Below are 26736 nucleotides of genomic sequence, written 5' to 3'. Positions count from 1 at the left end.
AACCACAAAACTATGACAAGTGCCTTGCAGTTCAACTCAAAGGATTTCTGGATTTTTTTGACTTAGAGCCATCTAAGTCTTGGGGACAGAAGCAACTAAAATACTCAGATGACAATTTGCTAAGGCAGCTTGCTGGATCCTCCTTATTAGCACTAGCATCGTAACACCTGAATTGTCTCTAAAAATGTGCTTTTGTTATATATCGATCGCTAAAAGCCTGCTATGAAGCTGTGCATGCTGTGACTGGGGCACTTTGCCCTCACATGAGCTCTGTCATACACACTTTGGTGTTGTTCTGTTTCTTGCACTTCCCGGACTACAGCTGTCTCCAGCCTTCAGAAGCTCACAGGACCAAATGCCTCACCATGGCTATTGCAGACATCTTGTGGCGTGCAGGAGGCAATGAAAAAGCAGTTGTGGCACTGTAAGTAGGAGAAGCAGCTTCAGTTAAATGATGCTCTTATAATTGTGTCTGTTAAGTATGTACGAAGTTCACGAAATGGAAGTTCATAAAGATCATTGAGTCATAGAATGGTTTTGAGTTGGAAGGGATCTCTAAAGGCCATCTGGTCCCACTCCATCAGTGCTCAGAGCCCATCCCCTGGCCATGGGTGTCTGTAGGGATGGGGCAGCACCGCCTCTCATTGCAACCCGTGTAGTGCCTCACTGCCCTTAGTGTATAAAATTCTTCCTTATATCCATCTAAATCTCCCCTTTTTCAGACTGAAACCATTTCCCCTTGCTTTATGACAGACCCTCCTACAGTCTGTCCCCTTCCTTCTTTACATGCCTTTCGATACTGAAGGCTGCTCTCTGTTCTCCCTGCATCCTTCCCTCCTCCTCCTGCACAGCCCCAGCTCTCAGCCTGTCCTCATTCCATTGTCCCATCCCTGGGATCATTCTTCTGGTCCTCAAGATGTATTCAGTGTGAAATGGATGAGGAAGAAATACAAAAGGCCATTTTTGCTGTTCCAATAGCTGGGAGGTACTGAATCCTGCCGTATATTTTCATGTAAACCAGATTTAGTGAGATCATTTATTAGAACAACTGAGACTGATGTAAAAGTGAGAACAGACAAAACCTTCTGAAGGCTTCTGGGCACAGAAGTTCTTCAGACCTGGAATAGAAGCCAGTAAATTCATAGACATTTCCAGTGATATTTTGTGTGTTTTCTCTCTATAAAATATTTCCTCTGTGATGACCCTGTACATCTGTTCTGCTGCTTCTCTTTTCATGTCACTGCTCTGCTATTCCTTCCCAATAAAAACTGGCATTAATATCTTAAATCTATACTTATCTTCCTTCTTCACTGAGAAACTTGTAGTTCATATTAAATAGATGGAGGGAGCACAGCTAAAGGTGTTTGATTAGGAAAAGCCAGTGAAATACCCAACATGCGCTCATTGTGTATGAGGTTGTCTATAGAAGAACAGTAATTAGTCAGTGAAGTAATAAAACCAGATCTTTGGTCTGTAATTCAGCTCATACAAGGTTTTGATTTCTCTTTAGTGTGATCTTGGTCCATTTAACATGAGCTTTGGTTTTGTTTGAATGTTCTCTTTAGGCCATCAGGAAGACAGCAGTTCACTCCCATAGGAAAATACAAGGCCGATGGAATCTTAGAAACTGTAAGGCTCTGTGTAACTCATACTCACATTTTCCCTATATCCTTTTTGTAGCTTTTCTTGCTTGAGTACAATGAATCCGATTTCTGTGTATCCCTTATTTCACTTAAGTGTTTTAAAACCTTTAATGTTACAGTAGTCAGTTGTGATCCAAAAACCAATAGGAAATCACCGAACTTGGTAGTTTACCTGGTTCTGAACCATCCCGCTGCCTGTGGACAGCTGGGCTTTCTGAAGTCCTTTTTGTTCCATCTACCTTCCAGGCTCATAAACTGTGCCTAATATTGCTGGTATGCAGTAAAAACTGTAAGTGGATCCTTTTGGGTCAGCTAGCACAGCCATGAACATCAAGAGGCAGTGTTTTCTTCTCATGTTTTATACAGATTTCATTGCCTTTTTTTCCCCCCAATTGCTCCAAATGGCAAAATACTTTCCAGTTGTGTCTTTGTTTCCATCCAAAGCCCTCAGATGGCTTTGTAAACACTGATGACATAAGCCGGGCCTCAGTGGTTTAAGGAGATATTACTGGCCTCCTAAATGGAGTAATAGAGGTACCAAGTACTTTTCAGAACCAGTTTTGAAACAACTGGAAGTGAAAACCTGAGTAAGTGCAACAGATGCAGCAGAAAACCTTGGCTGTCATGTGCATACAAAAGAAAAGTTGTACTCTTTAATGCATTAAAGTGATTTTGAGCTACTGGTCATTTCAAAGTGCAAATAACAGCATGGTGCTGTGTCAAAGTATTGCTTGTCAAAGCTCACGTGGGCACAGCCACAGTGAAACAGTGGAAAGGAAACCCCAGATAGAGCCAGGGATGTGATCAGCCATGCATCATGGAATCATTGAGTGGATTAGGTTGGAAGGGACCTTATGGATCCTTGAGCTCCAGCCTCGTGCTGTGGGCAGGACTGCTAGCACCGTTTCATCTTTACTGTATGAATTCATCACTGCTGTTGAAATAGGAAGATGCAAAAATGGACAGATAGCTTGGAAGGAAGGGTTGGGAGCTGTCAACTCTCCTGAAGTTCATGTGATGTTTAAGAAGTCATGGGGGTATTCTCTGAGCAATAAGAAGTGCTCTGATAGAGGTCTGCTGTAGACAGCTCACCCCATGGGTACAGCCTCCTGGGCTGCTTGCTGCTTCTGTGGCTTCCAAGGCTTCATGGTTGTTCTAAGAATTGTTTTGCATTGCATGAAATTGAAGCAAGCTGACGGCTCGATGAACTTAAAAGCAGCAAGAGGCAGCATTTAACCACAATACAGCATCTAACCAAGTAGCAGTAAGAGGTAGACTTCTTTAGATTCTTATACCACTTTATGTTAGTTGAAAACTCTCTAGTCAGATTTAAAGTATTGCCTACTTTCCCTCAGCTGTCCATGTTTTAAAATGAATTGCTCTTATTTCAGGTAGTTTATTTTTCTTCTGTTTCCTCCCAGCTAATCCTGCATAGTGCCACAAGATATGAAGATCTGATTGTACTTCTGCAGCAGAATATTCACCAGGTATCACGTGTTCATCTGCCAGTATTTATGTATTTAACAGTCTTGTGATGGCTTCTGAATGTAATTTCCAACACTTTCTGTAAGCCAACTGAAGGTGGAATCATAGAACCATAGAACCATCAGGGTTGGAGAAGATCTCCAAGATCATCCAGTCCAACCGTCCACCTGTCACCAATAGTTCCCACTAAACCATGTCCTGCAGTACAACATCTGAACATGCCTTGAACACCTTGGGCAGCCTGTTCCAGTACGTGACCACTCTTTCTTAGAAGAAATTGTTCCTTATATCCAACTTCAACCTCCCTTGTTGCAATTTGAGACCTTTCATTCTCATCGCGTCACTAGTTATGTAGGAGAAGAGACTGATCCCCATCTCTCCACACCCTCCTTTCAGGCAGCTGTAGAGAACAATGATGTGTCCCCAACACACACCTTGCATTTTAACAAGTAGAGCGAAAAAGAAAAGTGGTTGTAGCATAATTGAGAACCGTTCTTTCCACTTTCAGTTAGATTTCCATTTCTTTAGGATTGGACTAATGTGTGCAATAAAGTAAATACGAGTCTTTTCTTTTTCAGTTTGAAATCGGTCCTTGTGGATGCATCCTTCTGACCGTGTCCGTCATCTTATCGAGATCCATCAATCTGTGAGTGCCTTTGTATCAAATTTCATTAACTACAAAGAAACCAAGATGTGCAAAGGGAAGAAACAGCCACGGTGCACTTAAATCTCTGGCTTTTTTTCAGCGTCTTGATGTTTATTCTGATAAATACACAGATGTTACAGTTGTGATTTGCACAGTTAATCTTGGCTTTTGTTGCTGTCAGTTTGAGATCAGACTCCAAATAGATCTTTATTGTGACTCCATATGGAGGGAATTAGGGATGTAGGACATAAACACAAGGTAAGGACAAAAAGTATCTATCAGCTCATCTACACTTGTCTTCTGCTACCAGAGGAGTGATATTTTACAGGAACAAAGCTTATCTCATGCCACTTTAACGATGGAAGATTTTATTTTTTTGCCACTGCTCCTCTAAGATCTCTTTAAGAATCTCATTATTAATGAGGAGAAATTGTTTCAATTCCACGTTCAGTTTCTTCATGACTAAATTTATGTCTTATTTGCTGTTCAGACAAGGCAAATGATTTCTCCACGTCCTGCCACGTCCTTGTCAACATAGGAACAGCCACACTTGGTCAAAGGTCCATCTGCCCATCAGCTCTTGGTAGTTGCATATAAAAAGATAATGAATAACAGGAGGAGCATAGAGGGATCTCTACCTGTGACATTTCTGCCTATGTGTTTACCTCTGGTAATTTGCTTTCTTTTTCAAATTTGAATGAACACAGCACTGGAATTGCTTGACAGACTGCAAATGGGTTTCATATGATGATTAATACTCTCCCATCTTTAGCAGAGCATCTTTTTATCTGATATGTTGCAGTATTGTTTAACTTGTTGCTGCCCTGAAATCTACAAAGAATTGCTGCTCTTTTTCTTCTCTGTAATGTCCAGATGATGTTTTTTGCTTCTGTCAAACCAAATGTTAATCAGTGAAGCTGAAACAATGTTTTTTTCTTGTCCTTTATACTTCCTGTCTTGAATAAGCTCTGAAAGAAAATATTGCCCATAGAATGAATATTGCCCACAGAATGAATCCATCCAGATTACAGAATGGGCTGGTGCTGTTCCAATGTCACAGTCAAAAACAGCGGACTTCAGAGATCTTTACTATTTTCCTCTTCATCTGTTCAGGAAACAATATGATTGATCAGGCCCTGGGCAGTCTGATTTGATGGTTGGCAACCCTGCCCATAGCATGGGGAAGTTGGAAACCCTTCCAACACAACCATTCTATGATTCTGTGATTCCACGTCCTATGATTCTGTTCTTGGTTCTTTATCAGAGACTGTCCCATGCCCTGTGAGATTTCTGATACACTAGATAGCCTTGGTTAGTTTTTATTTTGAATGGTGTAGTTGTTGTACTACTACGTATTTTCTCTCTCCGTCTCTCTGTTCCCTCTAGGTGTGTAGATACACAACCATATATATAAACGTGGTATTGACTCTGTTGAAGTGGCAGTGATCACCCCACTCCTGATGTGACTCTGCCATAGGCATTAGCTCTAGGGTAGCTGCCAATGCTCTGTCTTAACAGCTGAAAGCAGCCTGCTTCAGGTATCTTGTCTTTTTGGCAGGGCTGAACCACTCACTTGTGATGCCCCAATTTCTCCATCAATGATAATGGTAAGGACTATAGTGTGAAATAATCAGGGAGGTATTTCAGGATGATTATAAGTAAATCTGGTCTGAACTTAGTGACATAGATATGCTGAGCTCTAAGGGGTAGTTGTTAAAGCAGCCTCTTTTAAATATTCCTTGAGGTTTGGTCTAGGACAGTTGTGTTCCTTCCTTCCTTCCTTGTTTGTTAGCTTACAAATGGAATGGATTGCTTTGGAGCAGTGGTTCTCAGGGTGGAGCAGAATCTGAAAGTTTCCTTAATTTTGTCAAATTCCACTTCTGTAACAATCTTGTAGAATTATCTGCAAGTGAAAAGAGCTGTTCCTTGACAACCTACAATGATAACTGACATGAAAAGAGCAGCTGCGCTTGAAAGCAGCGCGGGTTTGATGTGTGTAAATTGAATGATGCTTTTATTTCTTGCATCATTGCATTGTCTTGAAAATAACCATTTAGTCCAAGTTTGATTTGATTTTGCTTATACAGTTACTCACCCACTGAGCCTCCTAAAAGCACTCACAGATATATTATTATGTGTTTCTTTTTGTTTTGCTGACATTTCTTCCTTTCTTTTGCTTACAATAACACTTCATGTCACTGGCTTTGCTCCTTTTTGGCTCCAGATGTGAATAAAGTGAGAATTTCATAACACATGTAATGACCCTCATTTTTCTAAGCTAGTTAGAGCAGAGAGGTATACATTCGTAAAGGTATTTGAGCAAGGAACAGCATTAGTCACCTAGGAGAATTCTCAAAGGCAGCAGTGTTCCTAATTGCTACTGATGGCATTGCTTTATTTGTTACTAAATGGTAAACATTTTTTAATGATATAAGCAAAGAGGTTATTTTTCCCATCACCTCTCAGTTATTAAGAGGTTCAATGTGACGAGGCCAGTCAATCATCTGTGATTCCATTTCACAATTAAACTAAACATGGAAATCTGCATTTTTAGGTATCTAAATATTTTTGGGGTTGACAGTGGCAGAGTTGCTTAGAAAATGTTCTTTTTTGAGCACAAATCATGACTTTCTTACAGAAATTTGTCTTAAAGGCCCATTCCTCTTCTTGCTTGGTACACCGCATCAGTGCCTATCTTTTGTTTACATGAAACAGGGATTTTTCTCTGCTCCTAGATACAGCGGAATGTGTCTGCAGACTTTGCGTAAGGCTTTTTTAGGCGTGCAAACCAAGCTTCACTTACGTAATCTGCAGTAATAGATTTGAATAGCTGTGTCATAGTACTTCTCTTTGGATACTGAAAGTATCGAGACAGATAACTCTGCTCATATCATCCAAAGATATGTACCATTTGGTGGGTGTTACAGGCATTGTGAGTAACTATTTACATACCTGGCATAGCTCTGGATGAATATTTGAAGACAAACGGAGTTGTTTTAAGTAATGGAATTTTCACCCAGCAGTTGAGCTTTCTGGGACGATTTTCATTTCAGCCTTCAGTTTGTACCCTCAGTGTCGGTAATCACGATCCTTGGAAAATTGCCCTTCTGTAATTAATTGGCATTCTTATAAGAAAATGGAAGGCTAATGACAGAATTACATTAAACCACGTTTATCATAAAACAGTGTTTTTTAAGAGGCAGAGATGTTTCCAGCTGAAATTAATTAAAGATATACACTTCAACAAAAAGAAGATAGGCGTTTTAATTAATGGATATTGAAGTGTTTCTGACAGTGATACTCTTCCTGATATTTTCCATTCCATGAATATTTACTTCAACTTTCAGTCTAAAGCATAATTAGAAGGAAAACGTAATACATTATTTTGCATGATGGGGAAGCATTTATGGTGGCTTAAAAGACAGAACACTGAACGATGTGTTGCATCAATGAAAGAGGAGTGCTATTCAACCCATCAAGAACTGATGTGAAAAGGGGTTGCAGGATCATGAAACCTCAAAGCTTTTGGATGATGGAGACTTCCTTAGAGCAGTCAGATCTGAGGGCAGGTGCTTCCCAGGTCTGTGCAGATGGCAGACAGCATGCACTTGTGATCCTGCCAAATAGGAAGATGGGATGAATTGCTTCATTTACATTCTATGGAGATGTTTACTTCTAGGCTCCCTTCACGCTCCAAACCTTCCTCCCCCCAGAAAAAAGGCTGTAATTAATTTGACTTGCATCATATGTCTACCTTAGAGTGAGATAAATAATCTCTTAAAATGCTGTTTCTCTCCTTTACTAAGAAGACAGTTTAAATGACCCACTCATTAGAGGTTCTACACTATGAAAGTCATGTAGTCAAACAAATTCAATAAGTTGGAGGTGAACTGCAGTGTTAATAAAGCAAAGCATTATTCATGAAGAAAAAGTGTCTCGACTGTACTAAGCTGGTGATGGGCTCTAGAGATGCTGTTATGTAAAGAGGGAGGAATTCTGGCTCCATTGCTAGTAATTCTCTGAAAATATCACTTCTGTTTTCTATGATAGCCAAAAAAAAAAAGAATGGATATATTGGGAGTTACAGTGATAAGGGAACAGAATAGAATAGCTGTAATGTATTTGCAGAAAGGTAGTCTTGTCTCCTCAGGCTGGTGAAGACACAGTAGAACTTGAACACATTGGAAGACGTGAACCGGAAAGTTTCCCTTTGCAGTGGAGTCACCATCCTGGAGGGTTCAAGAAGAGTTTGGATGTGATGCTAAGGGATATGGTTTAGTGGGGAAATGTTGGTGGAGGTGGATGGTTGATCTTGGAGATCTCTTCCAACCTTGGTGATTCTCTGATTCTGTGAGTAGCTTTTGTGTGAGCACAGATTAATTCTTTTCTCCATGGTATTGGAAAGGGACAGGTTGGATGTGATGAAAGTGTAGAGATCTTTGATAAGACTGGACAAGGAATAACATATATTGTTTTGCAGAGTCCAGAAGTTGTTGATCCTCACATTTAAAACAAACTGTGCTACTTCTTCATCCACAGCATAAGTAACTTCCAGTGCTGGGAGATGAGGAAGCTGGCAGTATGCAGAGGTTCACATCAATCTAGACAAGTGACAGGAAGGTGCACGTTTCCCTTATGCCCTCCCTGAGCCCAGTTTTCTGTCCTGCCTCAATGCTTGCTGCTGCTGGCTGGGTGCTGGGTTAGCCTGGCTTTGGCCTGGCTCTTTGCTTTTTACATTGCTGTTGATTTATTTCTTGTAAATGGAAATTCCAGATTTCAGCCAGCTCTGTCGGGCAGTTGCTCTAAATCACTGAAACTCAAAGTATTTTTATGGAAGGGGCACACGCAGCCAGGAAAGGCAGAGTTTTGCACTGCTTTGTAGATTTTGTTAATGAGTTTGTCATACTCTGCACGCTAATGATCAGCATTGGTAGAACTGATAACGAATGGCCAAAGAGGAGTGAGAATTCCTGAGGAAGTTGCTCAGAACGTGCTGTTGTTTCTGGTACAGGAAGGAATGCTGGTCACTAACAATTGTAACCTCTTTTTTTTTTTTAAACAACCAATGATGAATTAAACAACATTAGTGTTGTTATACTAGCTCCGGGGGCCGATCGTTCTGAACGTGAGAAATACATCTTCATCTTAAGAGCCACAACATATTTTCCAGGTACCTGGGAAAGACTAAGCTAGAGCAGGCAGTAAGCTAACATGAGACCATCCCATGAGATCTGGCACTCTGTGCCTTCTGAATGTGCTTATCAGTAAAAAAAGCTTTGTATATTGGTATATTGGAATGTGGCTGTTTTTTATCTGCTCATCAGAAAGTCCTTAAGTGTCTACCTCTTACCAACCAGAAACATTACCCTTTGTCATTGCCATAATTTGCTTGATCAATGTAATAACTTCATAGACTGAAAACCTCTTTACTAGACCCTTTTAGAGCTAAGGAAATGCCTTAAATTCTTTTGTGGAAAAACAGTGTATTGCCATTTCCAAGCTACCTTTATGAACTAAGTACAGCCTCTGCTGAAGCACAGACTCGTGCTACGCACAAATATGCTGACCACTGCAATCAGAACAGCAGTGTTTGCAGTCTGTTTCGTTGCCTCATGCATGGATACTTTATCATTTACTGATAGCAGATGGCAGATGGAGTGCTGCGGTCAGCACTGGTCATTTGGTTATCTTTTCACTTTTTTCTTTCAAGTGTTTGCATGATAATAAAGAAAACAAGGGCACTATCTGTAAAGAAAAGAAAATGCAATTTTGCAAGTTGAGAGGCGGCTGAGTGCTTTATTAATATCGGCCACTTATAAACCTAGGAAAATATGCATCCAGGCATTTTTCTTTTTTTGTGACCCTACAACTCTGTTAACTGTTCTGTTGCAGCCTTTTCTCTTCCAGAAATACAGACCCATTTCAAAATGATGTGTGCTGTTCTCCATTTCTGAACTTACCAAGTTTTGGCGTTGAGTCTTTATTTTTTTTCCTTCCCCCCTCCCCCCCCCCTTTTTCTTCATGTTGTTCATTTTTTGGGTTGTTTTCTCTTTGTTTGCTTTGGTTTTTCTTTTCAAAGGGTGATGCCTTTTTATTTAATGGGATAGTGATTTGATTGGTAGGCCTTGTGACATCTAGTAATTACATTCTTATTAGTATCTATCTCATTCTGATCCTTCCTTGTAGTGAAAACAAGCAACAAATTGCATTGAGATCTGTCCAGTAGACCTATTCCATCACCAAAAACATCCTTTTCATAACAGATGAAGCACAGCTGCACTTGACAAACTAGAGAAAAGAGAAATTTTGACTTGGTTAGACTTCATAGAATCACAGACTGGGTTGGGTTGGCAGGGACCTTCAAGATCATCTCGTTCCAAGCCCTCACACAGACATAAAGTCCAGTGGCTGCAGTCCCCCTCTGGCTATTCAAAGCCTTTCTCTCTAGCATTTGCAGAACCTGTACGCTTTCCTAAATGTACGTTGCTTATCTTAAGAATCTGATTTTTAAGTGCTCAGAGGATCTTGGAAGAGTTTTGCACGGTTGCCTTTATTATGCCATGCAATGTGCTCAAACACAAAGTGTGCCAACTTGGCTTTGCTTCTGTAACTATTTGGTTGCGAGTCGCATGCCAGTAATCTTCTTGCTTTGGTACACTGGCAAATTGTGTATGTATATAAATATTTAAATCCAGCAATTTTGTCTTCACTTTTCCTGTCTCTGTAGTACAGCATTTCCTGGGGAGTTGTTCTGTTATGTATGCATATTTACACAATTTACTTATAGTACGGCAATACCTGTGAATTTTAATAAAGATCAAAAGCCCTCTGTCAAACAGAGAGAAAGGCTGAGGCTCAAAATAAGACTATCTTTGCTCAGCCAATTTTTTATTGAGAGAGGAATAAGATAAGCATTGTTGTAATGACATGTATCGAGACATTTTCTTCTGTATCCTTGCCCAGCTCTATCATTGTGAAATAACCCAGGTTCTGATATGTTACTTTACACTTTGCCTCTTCCAATCACGTAGGACATAAAAAATAAAGCGATTTTGTGTTGGCACATGAACTGCGGGTGGAACAATAGTCCTCCACCCTCGATCCATTTTCTTGAACAGACACCTTTTCCTGTCGCTGAGCCAATCTCTAATTTAGAGTTCCCTTAAATGGCACCTATTCCCATGTTAAAATCTTCTCATGTAGTTTTGCTGGTGACAAAAGGCTCTCTGTGAAATCACCATGTGGCTTGCCCAATAGCAAAAGCAATTACAAGTTCCATAAAAGATCTAGTCTCGTAGGCGTACTCTGTTCTTGGTGGAAATAGGTATTTTTTATGAACCAGTTTTCTATGGAAAAGAAACAGTTTCCCCCCACTTGAGAATGCCTGGAAGACCATCAACAAGGGGAAATTACGTGCGTGACCAGTTTTCATTCATTGCTTACTGTCGTGTAATGTAAGTACATGTCCTCATGTATTTTACCACTTAGACTTTTGGTGTTGGAAAAAGATAAGCAGTTATGTCTAAGGGAAAACAGCTGTTAATTATGTTGCAATGCAAAATACGAAGCAACTTGACCTAACTGAAACATACACATTGGTGATGTGACTGTTTGTGACTTTACAATATGGAGGAAGCATGAGAGTAGGTTTACCAAAGGACAGCAAGCAGGTGAGCTTGTGTGGGACCCAGTCCTTGCTAGGAAAGACACCAGTCCTTGTTTCTCTGGGTAAGTGAACTTCTGTATCTGCTGCTGGATAGACTGCATGCAGTTGATAATCAGTTGTGTTGATAATCACTAGGATCTTTCATGCCTTTGGTTTTCTGTTGTGTGAATTGGATAGAGGTTTTTTCAAGCTGCATGTTCACTGGATAAATACTGGCTTTATTTATGTGGAATCTTAATGAAACACAGATTGCAGCTCCATCTGCTAAGAAGCAATAAGCTAGGGAATGTGCTTGAAAGGAGTTTGTATTTCTTCAAAGAAAGACAAGAGGAGCAGTGCAGTAAGAAAGACAGCCTTAACAGTATTGAAAGGAGGGTGAGGGACTGAGGTTTGAAGCTGTGATTCATGTTCTTTCAGAGGTGAATATGCAGTGGAATATATTGATATATGAACTGTCACCTTGCAACACTTGGGGGAAGGAGGATCCAGAGACTAAGTGATAAAGCCAGACATGATGGTAGAATGGGATTTGGAAGACAAGATAAAAGAGAGTAGGCTGTGACTAAATACAAACATGCACATCTGTCAGATAAGATCTGGAGATAAGGAAGATTTATATCTGCAAGATATGGAATGTATCTCAAGTGGCAACACAACCACTAAGGCAAGTAGGAGTTGAATTAAACTGAAAGAAGTTTGCTGCACTGAAGAGCAGAGAACAAAAGTTACCAATAGGGAAACAACAAAAAAAGAAATGTTCTGGGTCTGTGCATTCATTCTGTTGGACGTCTCGGTGTGTAAAAGACTGATATATTGGGAAAAAAATAAATAAATAAAAGGAAAAGAACTGGAATTTGCACAAATAATGAAGACATGTATGATTCCTCACTCCCTATTAAGAACATTTAGGAAGCTTGTAAACCGCATGGGTCCGCAAAACAGAGGGAGGTAGGATGCTTGGTAAGGACATGCAACAGAAGGATTTCTTATGGTAACAGGGGAAAAGTCAAAGAGAATTGTTGGCTAAATTGAAAAAACAAACAAACAAACCCTAACACCATCAAAATAAAATTGGTTAATGGTGAAATGATGAGCTTTTTGCATTCGACACCACGCCATATGGGAAGTCATTTACTGGTGTGATGACAGGAGATATTTAAGGAATGGTATGGATGATAACAAAAGGTACTCAGAAGAGACATCAATGTGGAGAAAAATTACCGATAAAATTCATCAATGATCAGTCTGGAATTACATTTCCTTAATATCCCCTTCAGTAATGTTGGGAAAAGGAGTGGTGTGCTACTGAAATGTACTGATCACTCAGAGCTGAAAGATACTGGCAATACAGAGAAGGAATCAGGTTCTGAAGAAGAGCTGGCTCAGCTTTATGAATAACAGAAGAGTTTATTTTAACTGCAGAAATTACATGGTCATGCAAACAGAGAGGACTCACTGCTGTACTATGGGGATTCATCAGCTGTAAATGGAAAGATAAGGAGTTGGGAAGAGTTGTGGAGCACAAGGGGACACTGATCCAGTAATAAGAAATAACCTTGGATTTACTCTTGGGCTGTTTCAGTGTGAATAGTTTGAGGAGGAGTAAAAGGTTGTGCAAGGCATTTATATGTCCTCGCAGAAATACCATCCACCCATTGGTTCACCTATTAATGCTATTAATGCTAGAAGAAGTGTAGGTGAAGGGAAGAGCGGGGAATGAGAAGTTTGTCTTATAAAAGGAGAAAAAACGTTTATCTGTTGTGGCCTGAAAATCAAATTTTGAGACAGGATGTGGCTGTCATCTACAGTATGGGAGATGACTGGGGCTAAGGAAACAAGAAGGACTGGGAAGCATTATTTAATTCAGAGAACAACATTACGACAACATGAAAAAGCATCAATGACTCGATAAACCTGGTCAAATTACAAGTAGATTTCAGGTTCCTAAGCTACCCCTGTGAAAAGTATGGGAAGCTAAGAGAGCAACCAAGGAATGTGGTTGTCTGTGAAAGAAACTGAGATGGCCAAAGTTTATCAGACAGATACAGAGAACATCATTTTCTTTTCTTTCCCATGTCTGCAACTCTGCCTTATCCCAGCTGTGGTCCATACCGTGGCTAATATAAATTGATGTGCTGAGATGTGCATTTAGTAAGACTGCCTGTTTAGGATTAAAGGTCCATGTTGCTTCGTACTCCATCTTTGAGAGTGGAAGGCTGTGGCTGCTGAGGGAGACTATGTAAGAAATGGGGTGAATATAGGGCAGTCATTTGAACTCTTATTCTTTCGGCCTCTGTGGTATTCTGTGGCAATGAGTTCCCCAGTGTAGTTATGTGCCCTGTGAAATAGTTTTTCCTTCTTTTTTGTTCTTGCCTGGTAATTCTACAGATCGTTGCCTGGTTCATGTTACGAGCAGCACTGAGTAAATGGTCCTTCTTCATCTTCTTATCACTGAGAAATTGTTGGTCCTCTGTTGTACATCAGTTGTCTCCTTCCTTAGCTGAGTGGTCTGTGCCGTCACTTCTCATATGAAAGCTGCTCCATTTCTTGGCAGGGGTTTCTTCTGGACCTCTGAACTTTTTCTGGTTCTGCTCTGTCTTTGTGCATTTTGACCCACCATGAAATCAATTCACCTATGCTGTTCTTGAAGTCCTCTTTTGTATTCTTCCAAAGTAACATTTTCTCCTATAAAAGAAGTAATGCTGAGAAAAGCAAGAAAGGGAAAATGTAAACTAGGGAAACCAAGTACTTAATTTCTGTTGAGTTATAACTTAAAGCAAACTGGTTGTATGACTTAACGTGTGAGCATTCATGCATTGCTTTTAGTTGGCTTCTCTGAGCAAGGGCAGTCTCTTGTTAAAGCTGGCTATGGAATGTTGTTATTTCTATAGCAACTGCATTTCTCAGCTTGTAAACTAAAAATACATACTCAGTCTGCCCACACTACTGGTGTATTTGTGAGCATGACTTATCTTTCCAAACCTTGGTATGCAATGACAGGGTGGCCATATCCAGACCATAGGAGGCTCCTTTACACTCACCAGACAGGGAAAACACATTTCCCAGTATTTTACTGTGCTCTACAAATGATCTGAGGTCCTGTAAGTTAACTTCGGGACATACTGGTTTCTAAAGAAGAGTGGTTGAATGAAGACTCTGCATCCATCTTTAAATATTAAAAAGAATTGGGCAGTCCCTAAGAGGCAAATTAACTTTGTCATCTTCCCAGTCTCGTCTTTTCCTCTGGGAAATCAAAGCAGTTCAGAAATGAATGGTTTTGATTTTATGGGCATAATGTGTGCTCCTAAATGCAAGCTGTAGGGAATGGCCTCAAGTTGTGCCAGGGGATGTTTAGGTTGGATATTTGGAACAGTTTCTTCTCTGAAGGGGTGGCCAGGCACTGGAATGCGCTGCCTGGGGAGGTAAGGGGGTCACCCACTGGGGAAGTGTTTCATAAATGTTTAGGTGTTGAACCAAGGGATGTGGTTTAGTGGGGAAATGGTGGTGGAGTGAGTGAATGGTTGAAGTGCTTGATCTTGGAGGTCTTTTCCAACCTTGGTGATTCTGTGATTCCTTCTTTAAAAAAGTCTCCAAGGAGATGAAAGAGTAAGTGTGATCTTACTACAAAATAGGGCGGTTATAAAAACGTGGTCATATTTTTGCCAAATTGAAGCCACTGCCCTCTTTTACTGCATGCTATTCAGCTCCATTTGCTAAACATAAGGTCACTGTGGTTAAAAAGATCGTGGTTTAATATCTTTGCTTGATGTGTTCATCAGTGGGACGTATTACATTCAAGGTAAAGATAATTTGTTTTGGAAAATGGAGCAGAGTGTTGAATGGTCTGATAGCTTCATTGGTTTTCACATCAGATCTGCCCTCTGAAATACAAGTACTTCCTAAACTGTGTTAACGCCCCGTTGCAACAGATAAGATGACTTTTATGTGCATGATTACCTGAGCATACGCACTGTATAAGAACTTTGTGAAATTACCAGGTAAGTGAAGAAAGTGACAAATACAGGACGGATGCCACTTCCTTGATTTTATGTTCTTCTTAACACAGGGGCTCTTCCCTTCATTTTGAAACATTCATTTATAGCCTTTGCAGTGTGCCAGTATTAAAAAAAGAGAAAGAGGAACACTTACACAATAAACCCGTCGCCCATCCTGTCATTTTCCACATCCCCATTGTAATTATTTGAAATCCTTGTGCTTGAGGAGTTTTTCTCCCTCCCAACCCAAATTCTATTTTGGGAGTAGACTTGTAATTGTGTGTTTGTTAATATAGCTGTCTGTTGCCATGAACAAAGTGAGGTCACCAGTTTTCAATTACAGCTTTGCCACAGAGTTAAGGGCTTTCAAACAGTTTAAACGTACCATTTTTTTTTTTACTTTATATCATTTCATTTTGTTCTGCTCTTAAGTTGCTATCAATCCAAATGATATCAAGGAAAAGTATCTATCATTAGAATAGCATATTTTGATGGGCTGGCAGTTGTGCTGGTGTCACATCTGTCTGTGACTTTTGTGTTTAATACGCAACGTTCAGATGTTCTCCTTTAGAGACTTGGCAAAGGTTTTCCTGGAAATACATTGAGAATTAGTGCATATGTACCATTTAAAGAATGCCTTATTTACCCAATTCAGTGTTATTTCTTCTTCAAGCTCATCCGTTGCACGTTATGTTGTATTGTAACATCCAGAGCTCAAAATGTTTATATTCTGAATCTGTATTTGTGCACTTTTAAACTTGAGTAGAGTCCAGCAAAGCACTATAATTTAGTTTATCAGTGCTAAGGCTTATACTGCCTTTACAGTACCCACTGATTGTAACTGTGCTGACTTTCTCTCATCTACCTTAAACTCCTTGAAGATATTTTTTAAATCGTTTGTATGTTCTGAATTAGATGAACAGTTTGAAAACGTGAGGCACATTTCTGATGAATACAAACCGCGACGGCTACCTTGAGATCAGCAGGTTGTGCCACAGTTCAAGCCAGACACAAGGCTGACTCAGAACGTTCAACCTGATCTGTGATTGAGTGACCCACAAGGAGGAGGGGAAGGCTGTTGAGGTATTCTGCCTGGACTTTAGCAAAGCCCTTGGCACTGTTTCCTACAGTATTCTCCTGGAGAAGCTGCAGCTCATGGCCTGGACAGGTGCTCTGTTTGCTGGGTGGTAGGAGGACATTTGGATGATCTCGGAGGTCTTTTCCAACCTCGGTGATTCTATGATTCTATGATCTGTACGTCTCCAGTACTTGAAACTCTCAGGAGCTGCATTACTTTCTGATAACTCCAAGCCAGCAGTTTCTGCAAGGCTGAAGACAAGCACAGAATCTTAAGCGGGGCCATGGAGGAAACAAAATTTATAATATACAAAAGTTGGAAAAAGGAGTTCTGGCACTGCTGAATGGAGAATTCAGCCATTGGAGGCATCTCTGCAAGAACTGAAACATAGCAATAGTTGAAACCAAGTCTTCATGGCCATTGAGAAGCATGTTAGTATATGTATGTTAACCCGATGTGAGCTCTTATGGAGTGATCTGAAATGTAGCAGATACCATCCACTTTTTGGCTGTGAAAGTTCTGGCTCAGGAACTGATGATCCCTATTGAAGATACTGCTTCAGTGTGTTTGAACACCTTTAATTTTAAGTATTTCTCCAGGAGATGTTTGAAATGAGTACCTTGTTATCTATCTAACTGAGTGGTTTCATAGTACTGTACTATGAGTTGAGACAAAGACCATCACTGGGGGCCAGCAGTCAGCATTCTTCTGCCTCGCTCCAGTTAGGCTTATGTACTAAGGCTGACTTAAAAGTCTCATGGCTTAAAATTAGGTTTTCTCTTTTAATGTAACTTAAAAATTAGAGATGGAAAATTCCACGCAGTGACAACGTAGAATGAGTAGTGCCTGGTAGCCAAGATACCAGCACGAACAAACGCTTCCTATTTACTTGTCATCACTGGATCTCTTCACAGTCCAGCAGAAAACAAAACACGCTGTTATAGTTATCTGATGTCTTTACAGTGCACAAAGGGCGCTTACGCTTTTGGTAAGCTGATGCCTTTTGTCATAACAATGATTACACCTGCACTGATGTTGGTGAGTCTTTGGGGGTATGAATCAGAATCTTAAACCCCTTCAGAATGGATGTAAATCATCTAGCTATATGCCTGGTGTTTTGTTTCCTCATCATCAGAGATGATTTGAAAGGCAGATGTTCTTCTCCTTAAAAATCTGAGGTACACCTCTAATCTCCCATATTGTTTGTACCTACAGATGAAATTAGAACTTCCTCCTATTGTCTTTCTCTTATGTCCCATCGTCCCTAACTGACGCATATTGTATAGTCTACTCATTTCAAACAAGGCAACGGCGTTTTCAAGATGAAACTGTTTCTCAAACTGAGAAGTGGCTGAAATCCAAAGATCATTATCGCTCCATCCATTCCTCACAGTGTTGCATACGAGGATTTTCCATATCATGGACACACTATCTGAGGTCTTTTCTTTGATTTCCCGTTAGCAGGAGAGATTATCATTACAATTATTTTTTTTTTTAAATTTTATTATTATTATTATTATTATTATTTTTTTGTAATGAGATTAACCTGTAAATTATCATTGAAATTAAAAATAAAATGAGAATTGATGGCTAAGACAAATTTTATATGATTCTAAGAATCTTTAGGGCTGGAGGTCTTGCCAGAGAAAAACAATTTTGTGATGTTTGAGGTGAAGTGTAGGGGTGTCCCAGCTTCTTTCTTAAGAAATACATTCTTTTCACAGAGCATGTATAGCGATATTGAAGAGAAAATTCAAGCTAGCTCTAGTGTAACCAGGTGAAATTAACTGTTGCTTTATAGCAAGCAATGTCTTTTCTTTTTAAAAATAATCACGCTAATTAGAAAGGACCGTGGATACTGATGTGCACAGGAGACTTTGCAAGACAAACGAGAGGCAGAAGGCTGTATGTATGGAGAAGAACCCAGTTTTAATTGGTGATGCTTTGGTAACGATACCCAAGTAGGGATATGTGAAAGCAATTGAGATCAACGTAAGAAATAGCTTTTCTGTGAAGCACAGAAGCACAGGAAAAAAAAAATCATCTTGAATAAAGTTCCAAAATGTAAAGTTATATTCATATTGGAAATGATAGAGTATTTTTCTCCCCCAGGACTTAGAGATATTAAGTCTTATGAAAAGAGGCAACTGTGCTTGAGTATCCCCTGTTCCTTTCCAGGGTGCGCAATGATTTCGACGTCCTCACGAACCGGCTGATCGGCAGCCATGGCTATTGCACTCAGGTAAGGGAAGCATGGAGCCCTGGAGATGCTGTGTGCCTGTGCACAGAGAGCTGTGTGCTCACCTCTGGGAGGAGGTGGCATTTCTTACACGCACACACATACACCTTTGGGTGTGCATTGGAAAAACTCAGCTTATTTTAAATCTGTCACCAACAGGAATTAGTGAACTTGCTGTTGACTGGAAAAGCTGTGTCCAATGTTTTCAATGATGTGATAGAGCTGAATTCTGGAAATGGGAATATCACCATTCTGAAAGGCATCACAAGCCGCAGTGACATCGGTTTGCTGTCTCTCTTTGAGCACTACGACGTCTGCCAGGTATGTTTTCCATTCTTCTGATTTTAATCAAACAGGAAACCATTAACAACTTTAGAATTGTTTTGGAATGAATATAGAAAGTGAGAAATTATAGGCTTGATTCTGCTGCTCACTCAGATGGTTCCAGTGCTATTTCAGATGCCCCAACACAAAGCATGGTCAACTTTTGGATGTGGGTCCTGTGTCACACATCCCTCTGTAGATGGCTTGGGCAGTCTCTGAGCATTTCAAACGTTCTGTGCCTACATGTGTTTCTGACTGATCTCCTGCAGTGGCAGTCATCTTGCTAGCTGACACATGGCTGCTGTTCCCCTGATTGTATTCACCAGATCTCTGCTGATTATAGTGGAGCTGCTCAACTCACACGTGGGTGATTATATTCTGGTCATGTAAACATAACAGGCTGTATCTGGAGCTGATGCTTACCTTAAGCGTCGGTTTGCCATTAGTTTGTGTGACTGGGAGCCAGACTGGTTGCATCACCTAATTCATGCTGGAATGCTGGAAGTTGTCATATTGTGTTAGCAACAATAACAGACAATGGACGTAGCTGGCAACAGAGGCAACAGAATGTGATCGTTCCCTTTAATATGTTTATGAAATTAATACTTTAATTGTGTTTATCATGAATTGAGAAAGATAGATTAAAATTGAAAAGAACAGCCATTAATTTACCTCTGGAAAAACTTGCGTGAGGATTTCTCTGATTTCTCCATCAGCAGATCTTATCACCATCACGATGGACATCTTTCCTAATGACATATTCTATCTAACACAGACAGTCTTGTGTCTGATGCTGGGATTTTCTTTGATGCCTGTGTTAGATGAGATAACTTTAATGGCCCCATCTGGATTTGCCATCAGTGCCTCTATACAAATTGGAAGGTTATTAGCACAGATTCTGTTTGTACTTGTCTAATATAAATGTATGCTTGAAAACAGAGTTAGATTTTCAGTGTTTCCCATATGGCTGAAAGCAGTTCCGTTTTCCTACTACTGAAAATTCTACTTCCTCTTACTTCTAATTAATGCAATGCTTTACATCATTTACCAGGTTACAATCAGGCTTAAATTCAGTAAATAAAGCATATCTCAACATTTCCAATTCAGACTAATTCGGAACTAACTGAAGTAAAAATAAATTAGCTTCTGTGTCTATTTGAAGCTCACTGTCCTTTCCCATAAAGAATGTAACACTTAAAACCTCAAATAAAAAGGTTTTGCACTGCAGTAGCATTTTTTCCACTCTCCAGTGAGGAAAATGACTTCTAAATAGCAAGATGGTCACTGAGGTCAGTGCAGCTACGAGCTATTTCTTTCTCATCTAAGAACAAAACAAAGCTTCCCAGAGAATCAGACACCGTCTTCCACTCACTCTGCAAATTATACAGTGGAGAGGGTCCATCCTTTTGGCTGGACTTGGGAGTGGGGATCTGCTTTCCAAAGCCAGAAACTCTTCATCAGCTACAGAAGCCCCAGTACATGTTGTCTTCTCTTTTTTTCTTGTTGTTGAGTCTACACCAGTTAGGCATCTGATGCCAATTGTCACGCTTTTTATTAAGAACATCTGTGAGCAGTGCAGTTCATACATCCTGGCGCACATTGCGTGGCCTGACTGAGGGCTGGGCACAAGTCAGTTCTTGCTGGAGTCTGCCTTCAAGTTTGGGCAGACCCTACTGCAGCTTCGGTGAAAGGGGCCAGATTCTGCTTGCTGTTTCAAACCTGTTTGTTTAGAAAATCAAATGGCACCGATAGTTTGATGTGTTGGAACTGGGAAGAGAATTTGCTTTTGAGACTTTCGAGTCGACTGTTTTCTTCCTCTTTGTATTTCAGTAAGAAGCTCCAGCCTCCAATTATGTTGCGGCTGTGAGGATGGCTGAAACCAGAAATGGAAAAGAACTGTAATTTATCTTTTTTTTTCCCCCTGGGACTAAGAAGATCCTGAGCGTGATCTATGGTGAATCATAGACATTAGAGTTGGGAAACTCCCTCTATGTCAAACCCAGCCAATTTCTCAGGGGATGATGCAGGATATTTCTGTGTCCTCTTGCAAAGCAGGCTCTCTTTTAAAAGCCCCTATTCATTCTTGTGATTGGAGACCCTGCCCATGGGTCCATTCAATGATTCCATTCAATGGGTCCATTCAACCCAGTTCATTCTATGATTCTATGAACTATGGCTATAACTATATCTCTGAATGTGGAGATTTTAACGTTATCTCCTGTACAGTTCGTGCTTTGGACATACTTCCTCATGTTAAACATGATGGTCCATTTACTTAGTTTCCTCTGATTATCTTTCTTCCTTCTAATCCAGCCTTACCCCCAAACACCTAATGGCTATCTGCTAGACCTTTGTGAGCTGGTGCAACAGTCGCAACAGCTTTTTCAGCAGCTCATCTTGTCCAAAGCTTATTTTTATTGCTCTCCTGTAGACTTCTTCATACTTACCAATGCATTCAGGAAGAGATATCCAGGCAGTAAATAGTAGGAAAATATTCTTGTATATTTCATCTCCCCTGTCTAAAATATGGAGTATTCATATATATGGCACAGTTTTCTTGGCATATATTCGGAGCTGAGAACACTGGACATGAGAACAGGGTTAATCCTTCTGTCAAATGCCAACAGTAGCAAAAAAGAACAAAATGATCTGTCCCTTTTTCACTCGTGATTCCTGAAGAATCCCTCTCTTGCTGATCCAGCAGTCTCTTTCAGTGAGCCATGCTGAACGTGTTATCTTTGCTGATTGGAAAAACGTGTGCTTCTTGTAATTTGTCTGGAACTGTTAAATGTCCAGTCATCGCTCTTAGTCGTAGCATTACCGTGTTCAGTTTAGTCTTTGTATTGTAATTACTTGTTGCACATTTTTTTTTTTGGACAATGACAGATGGATTTATTCAATGTAATTCATATGCGAACATTTAGTTTTATAGTGAAATTCCACATTTTTATGCAAAAAAGCTAAAAATCCGTACTGTTCCTTCTCTGTAGGCAAGTCACAGATGTTTGGATTTCTTCCCCTTATTCAAGCCACGTATATTAGTTCCATCTGATCCTACACATTGAACTGAGAAGACTTCATTAAGATTTGGGGCTTCCTGGTATTTCTTTACTGCTCTTTGGGTTGCTGAAACGTTTCTTAAAGCTGGTCAACCCACCTGAACCTGGGCAGGCTTCCCCCTGTCTGCAGGCTGACAGCGGGTCCATGGTGGTCTGAGGAGCTGTGTGGTTTCTGCAGTGGGACAAGAAAAGTAAAGAAGCCAGGTGCAGAAGTTGTCAGGACCAATGTAGCTGTCGTATGGGAAAGTCCTTTTTGGTCGGTCTTTGGCTTTGCAGTAACATTTTACAAGGGAGGTGGTAGATGAAGAACAGGCAAAGCACTTATCTCAGGGTCATTCCATAAGCTAGTAGCTCAACTTGAGGGAGGTACAGATCTTCTGAATGTCTGATTTCATGGTTTGAACAATACTGGCCAATTTGGCCTTACTTCTGAAATGCGTTCGGAAAGCACTACCAGTATGTACTGTTACACCTCCTACTGCAAGCATTCAAGGCTACTCAGCTCTTTTAGATGAGGACTCTGATCCTTCTAGTTGTTGGACTCGATGGTCCTTGTGAGCCCCTTGTAACTCAGGATATTCTGTGTTTCTATGATTTTGGTTATCCCTGCTCCTGCTCTTAGGCAGTCCTGCTATCACAGAGAAGCCAGTTATCTACCAGGTGACCTCGCAGGCTCACCATACTCTGATTCCTGACAGCATCCGAATCCATGCATCAGCTGTCAGCATTTCAAAAGAGATTGCTTTTTAGTGTTTGTATTTCTGAAAACGAAGAGAAAAAAGTGTTGACAAAGAAATTACAGTCATGTCTTTTCAGAAAGAGAACGAAGCATAAAAGAACAGAATTTATCCATTAAAATTCCACATATGGGAAATATTATCTTTGGTCCCTTTGATGAAACCAGCACAATCTGTGCTATAACAAGACCTACTTGAATTATTAAATTCAGCACACATGCTCTGTCTTCTGGCACCTCACCTGTTTATTTGCCCTGTGGAACGTCCTTCCTATAACCTCCTGTGCTGGGAAGTACGTCTGCTAAGCAGGCGCCTCTCTCAGTTAGATGGACTGGATTCAAGTCAAGTCATTGGTGAGGTTGTGGAGGGAGAGGGGTAGAAAGAGTTTTTTAACCATCTTGTTTGAGAAAACATAACAAAAAATAAATAAATAGGCATTTGCAAAATGGAAACCAATGGTTGGTTTTATTTTCTGCTTATTTTTCAGTAATAGGTAGCAGTAGGTGTCGTACATGGTGGATGCGTTCTGCAGGTGACTGCTGTTTATGTAAGACATTCATGAGGGCCACTGTGGGCAAAAATATGCGATACTATCAGATTGACTGAAGCAAAGCTGACAAGGCATTGACCATATCAGAATTATATTCTTCATTCCTTTATTTTAAATCCCTCTTTCTCTCTTGGAACTGAAAGTTTCTTCAATGAAATCCTATTGCCCTCCTCATGGACATTTATTTTCCCAGTAGCCAGTCACTGCTGATGAAATACGGGCATTGATTTCTTAACAACATCCTGCCAAATAACAAACCGTCACAGCGTTTTTATGTAAGACTATAAGACAAACTTCACGTTTACATGAACTTTGCATTGTTTGTTAAAATGCAAAACAGAAAATGTTAAGTAAAATGTTGTCCTCATATCTGTTCATATTGTAGATGTCTGTATTTTGGTCTGGACTGATCCCATCAAACTGTATCTCCTCTTCACTGATTTTCAAAGCACAGAGGCCAACCTAAATTAGAGGGCCTACAAATAGATGTTAGAGTTAAGTGGACTGAATCTTGACCTATCTTTGGCATTGCAGTAAAGCAACAGATTGAAATTAGTATAAATTCCTCCATGTGGCCTGAAGGAATGGCAAAGTCCTGCAGTCTGAATGAGGGGGTGATTTTCCCTCGATATTACTTCACTTGGTGGGACGTACAAGAAAAGCAACAGAATGGAACAAGGATAAAGGAACTATCTCAGGGCTACCTGGCACCTGGAGATGTTTTTGCCTTACTACAATTGCTGTGTTCTCTTAGAGACCTAAGTAAAAAATCAGTGCTGCCAAGTCTTTGCTTTGCTTTGGTCATCCTGGAGCTGAGCACACATCTCTTTCAGTTCTTCTCCATTAATTATGTACTTTTCCCCTCCAGTTTCACCATTAGAAAGGATTCAAAGCTATGGAAAAGATCCGTGACTCCCATTTATCTATAATTTTTCCTACTATTGTTAATAAATATTTGCCCAAAAGAATACTTCAATCTCTGCCTGACCCGGCATAGGCATTAAATTGTGTATAGTCTCGATGTCAGAAGTTGTGAACCTTAATTTTATGTCTTAATCTAAAATTAAAATTAAGTACATATTAATGAAAATAACTTAAACTTGACAAAGTCCCTTAGTAACACGCAAACATAGCAGTATGTAGCAACAATACAAGTGTAAATGGAGATGTAACAGTGATATGATTGACCTGTTGCTTTATCAGTGGTGGTGGAATGGGTCATCTGAGTTTGTTGTCCTTGATTACCCAAGCGCTATTATAAGGGTGTCTATTATTACATCATTAACTCTTCTGTCCGAACACTGTTGGGACATTGTTTAATGTTAATTCAAACCAGCTAAGGCCATGGCAATGGGGGGAGAAGAGCTGTCAGAACAAACGATAGGCTGTTTGTTTGTTTCATTTGGTATACATATGGCAAAAGCCTTGTTCAGTGAGGAAATAAAGTCTGAATGGTGCACTACCATACACTCCTGTTGGCAGTTACATAGGAATAATTCTCTTGTAGTAAATATTTGTCTGATTTAATTTCACCATTGTGCAAATACACACTGAAGTCATATGTGGAAAAAGACCACCCGTAGTGTTGAAAATGAGCCTTTTGTAAGGGCTTGCTGTAGAAAGGCTGACATTTTCCAAAGATGAGGATTATGCCTCTAAAATTTATGAGCATTCTTACAGCATTTGTAAGGGAGACAATTGCTGTTCAGTGAAGTCTCCTTAGGAATTGAAAACATGCAGCGCAAAAAGACATCTCATACACTCCTTCTCTTAATTTTTTTGCCTTGGCAAAGATTAATGAGCAAGCTTGAAAATAAATACTGAATAGTGATGCATTATTACTTTTTAATGCATTATGGTACTACAAGAAGCAACAGTATAGGATTCTTCTTCTGTTCTTCAAACTAGAAAACAGCCAATGAGCCATTAACAAAAAATAATGATATTTGATTGAACAGATTCATGTCGTGTACTCCTGATTTGCCTTTGGAAATCAGTGCTGCCTTGTAGGGCAGCTCGCAGCAGGTGAAGGAAGGGCCCTGCTTTCTGGAAGCACTTGCTGGAAGGTTCATACTCAAAGTCAGCTTAAGTGGTTTTGATTCAGATCATGAGATGTTCATTCTTGTCCTTCAGTGTCCTGTTTCAAGGTCCTGTTATACTTCAGGATTGTTATCATCCACCAACCTGGCCAGGCAACTGAAGAAGCTCTCAGCACTGAGCAGGTGGATCAGTTAAATGAGGACATTCTCTTTGTCCACTCGGCAAGCGATACTTGAAAAAGTGGTCAAGAGAATCCTCAAAGTGAGGGTGAAGGGCTATTTTGGCTTGCTGTGATGCTCATAAGCGTAAGTGGAATGTTGCTGCACAGTATGATCAATATGTGCATATATCAAAGACTACAGGACATGTGTAATTTACTAATCGCCTCACCAAATAGGGACATGCTTAAGGGAGACTGTTCCCACCTGTCTGGAGTTTATGGTCTGTTTCTCAGATTATTGTGTCTTTTTCTTACTTTCGTTTGAATTATTTCATTGACGTAACAGAGAGCTCGTGGGATGGGGAACTGGTAGAAGATGTCTGTAGCTGTCAAAAGACCAAGGAGAGCCTGCAGAAGACATGGCACATACTTGTATGGGGAAAGATGAAGAGGCATGGGAGTGTTTAGATAAGAGTTTAAAGGGAACCCGTGACACTGTTAGTTGTTTGGCCTGTGTGTTTCTGCATGGCAAATGCACATCATGAGATAAAAGGCAATAAGTGAATGGAGTAAATGTGTTTGAAGGAGGGGATTCCTTGGGTTTGGACTGCTAAGAAGTTAGACTTCACTATGGACTCTTTGCTCATTAAGTCTTACAGTTCTGCTCAGCATCTGTTGGGTGGACCACTGTAGTGACATCTGGGATTGCTGCAGGCCATGTCTGTGTGCAAAACTAACCAAGACCAAGGCATGGATCTGAGAACAAATGGTTGTGAACCCATGGTTGTGTGTATTTTCTAAAAGTCTGGAAGCATGGTTCTCAATTACCTTTTAATACTTTTTGTAGAAACAAATACACATGTAGCTTGAGGAATGCTGTAGGATAGGGATGCTTCTTATAACCATATGGACACAAATCATTCCGTGCCACTTGGCCTGAACTTGTATTCTCTACTAGAGTAGGAATAGCCTGACGTACCTGGAGAGACAGAAGCTCCTGGAAGCTGATGACAGTAAAACAAAGTGGCTAGAGGTTTGGGGGAGAAGCACACCTATGGGCACCAACTACTCCTGGTACACAGTGTGGTGTTAAAAGTGGCATCTGATTCTGAAC

The 26736-nt window shown here is 40.2% G+C and overlaps 1 protein-coding gene across 3 annotated transcripts in view; it reads left to right on the top strand.

Annotated features, from left to right (window-relative positions):
* MINDY4 (MINDY lysine 48 deubiquitinase 4) overlaps window positions 1-26736 on the top strand; it is a 65275-nt gene that overhangs the window by 24358 nt on the left and 14181 nt on the right. For all 3 annotated transcript variants that reach the window (XM_072329852.1, XM_072329853.1, XM_072329854.1), the window contains exons 10-15: window positions 323-424; window positions 1566-1629; window positions 3065-3130; window positions 3707-3774; window positions 18692-18755; window positions 18912-19073. In XM_072329852.1, coding sequence (XP_072185953.1) covers window positions 323-424; window positions 1566-1629; window positions 3065-3130; window positions 3707-3774; window positions 18692-18755; window positions 18912-19073 — 526 coding nt within the window. The remainder of the gene's footprint in view (window positions 1-322; window positions 425-1565; window positions 1630-3064; window positions 3131-3706; window positions 3775-18691; window positions 18756-18911; window positions 19074-26736) is intronic.

This window comes from Excalfactoria chinensis, chromosome 2 (genome assembly GCF_039878825.1).
Source record: "Excalfactoria chinensis isolate bCotChi1 chromosome 2, bCotChi1.hap2, whole genome shotgun sequence".
Classification (NCBI taxonomy): Eukaryota; Metazoa; Chordata; class Aves; order Galliformes; family Phasianidae; genus Excalfactoria; species Excalfactoria chinensis.
The sequence above is the reverse complement of the archived record's forward strand: the minus strand, read 5'-3'. Positions and strand labels throughout refer to the sequence as shown.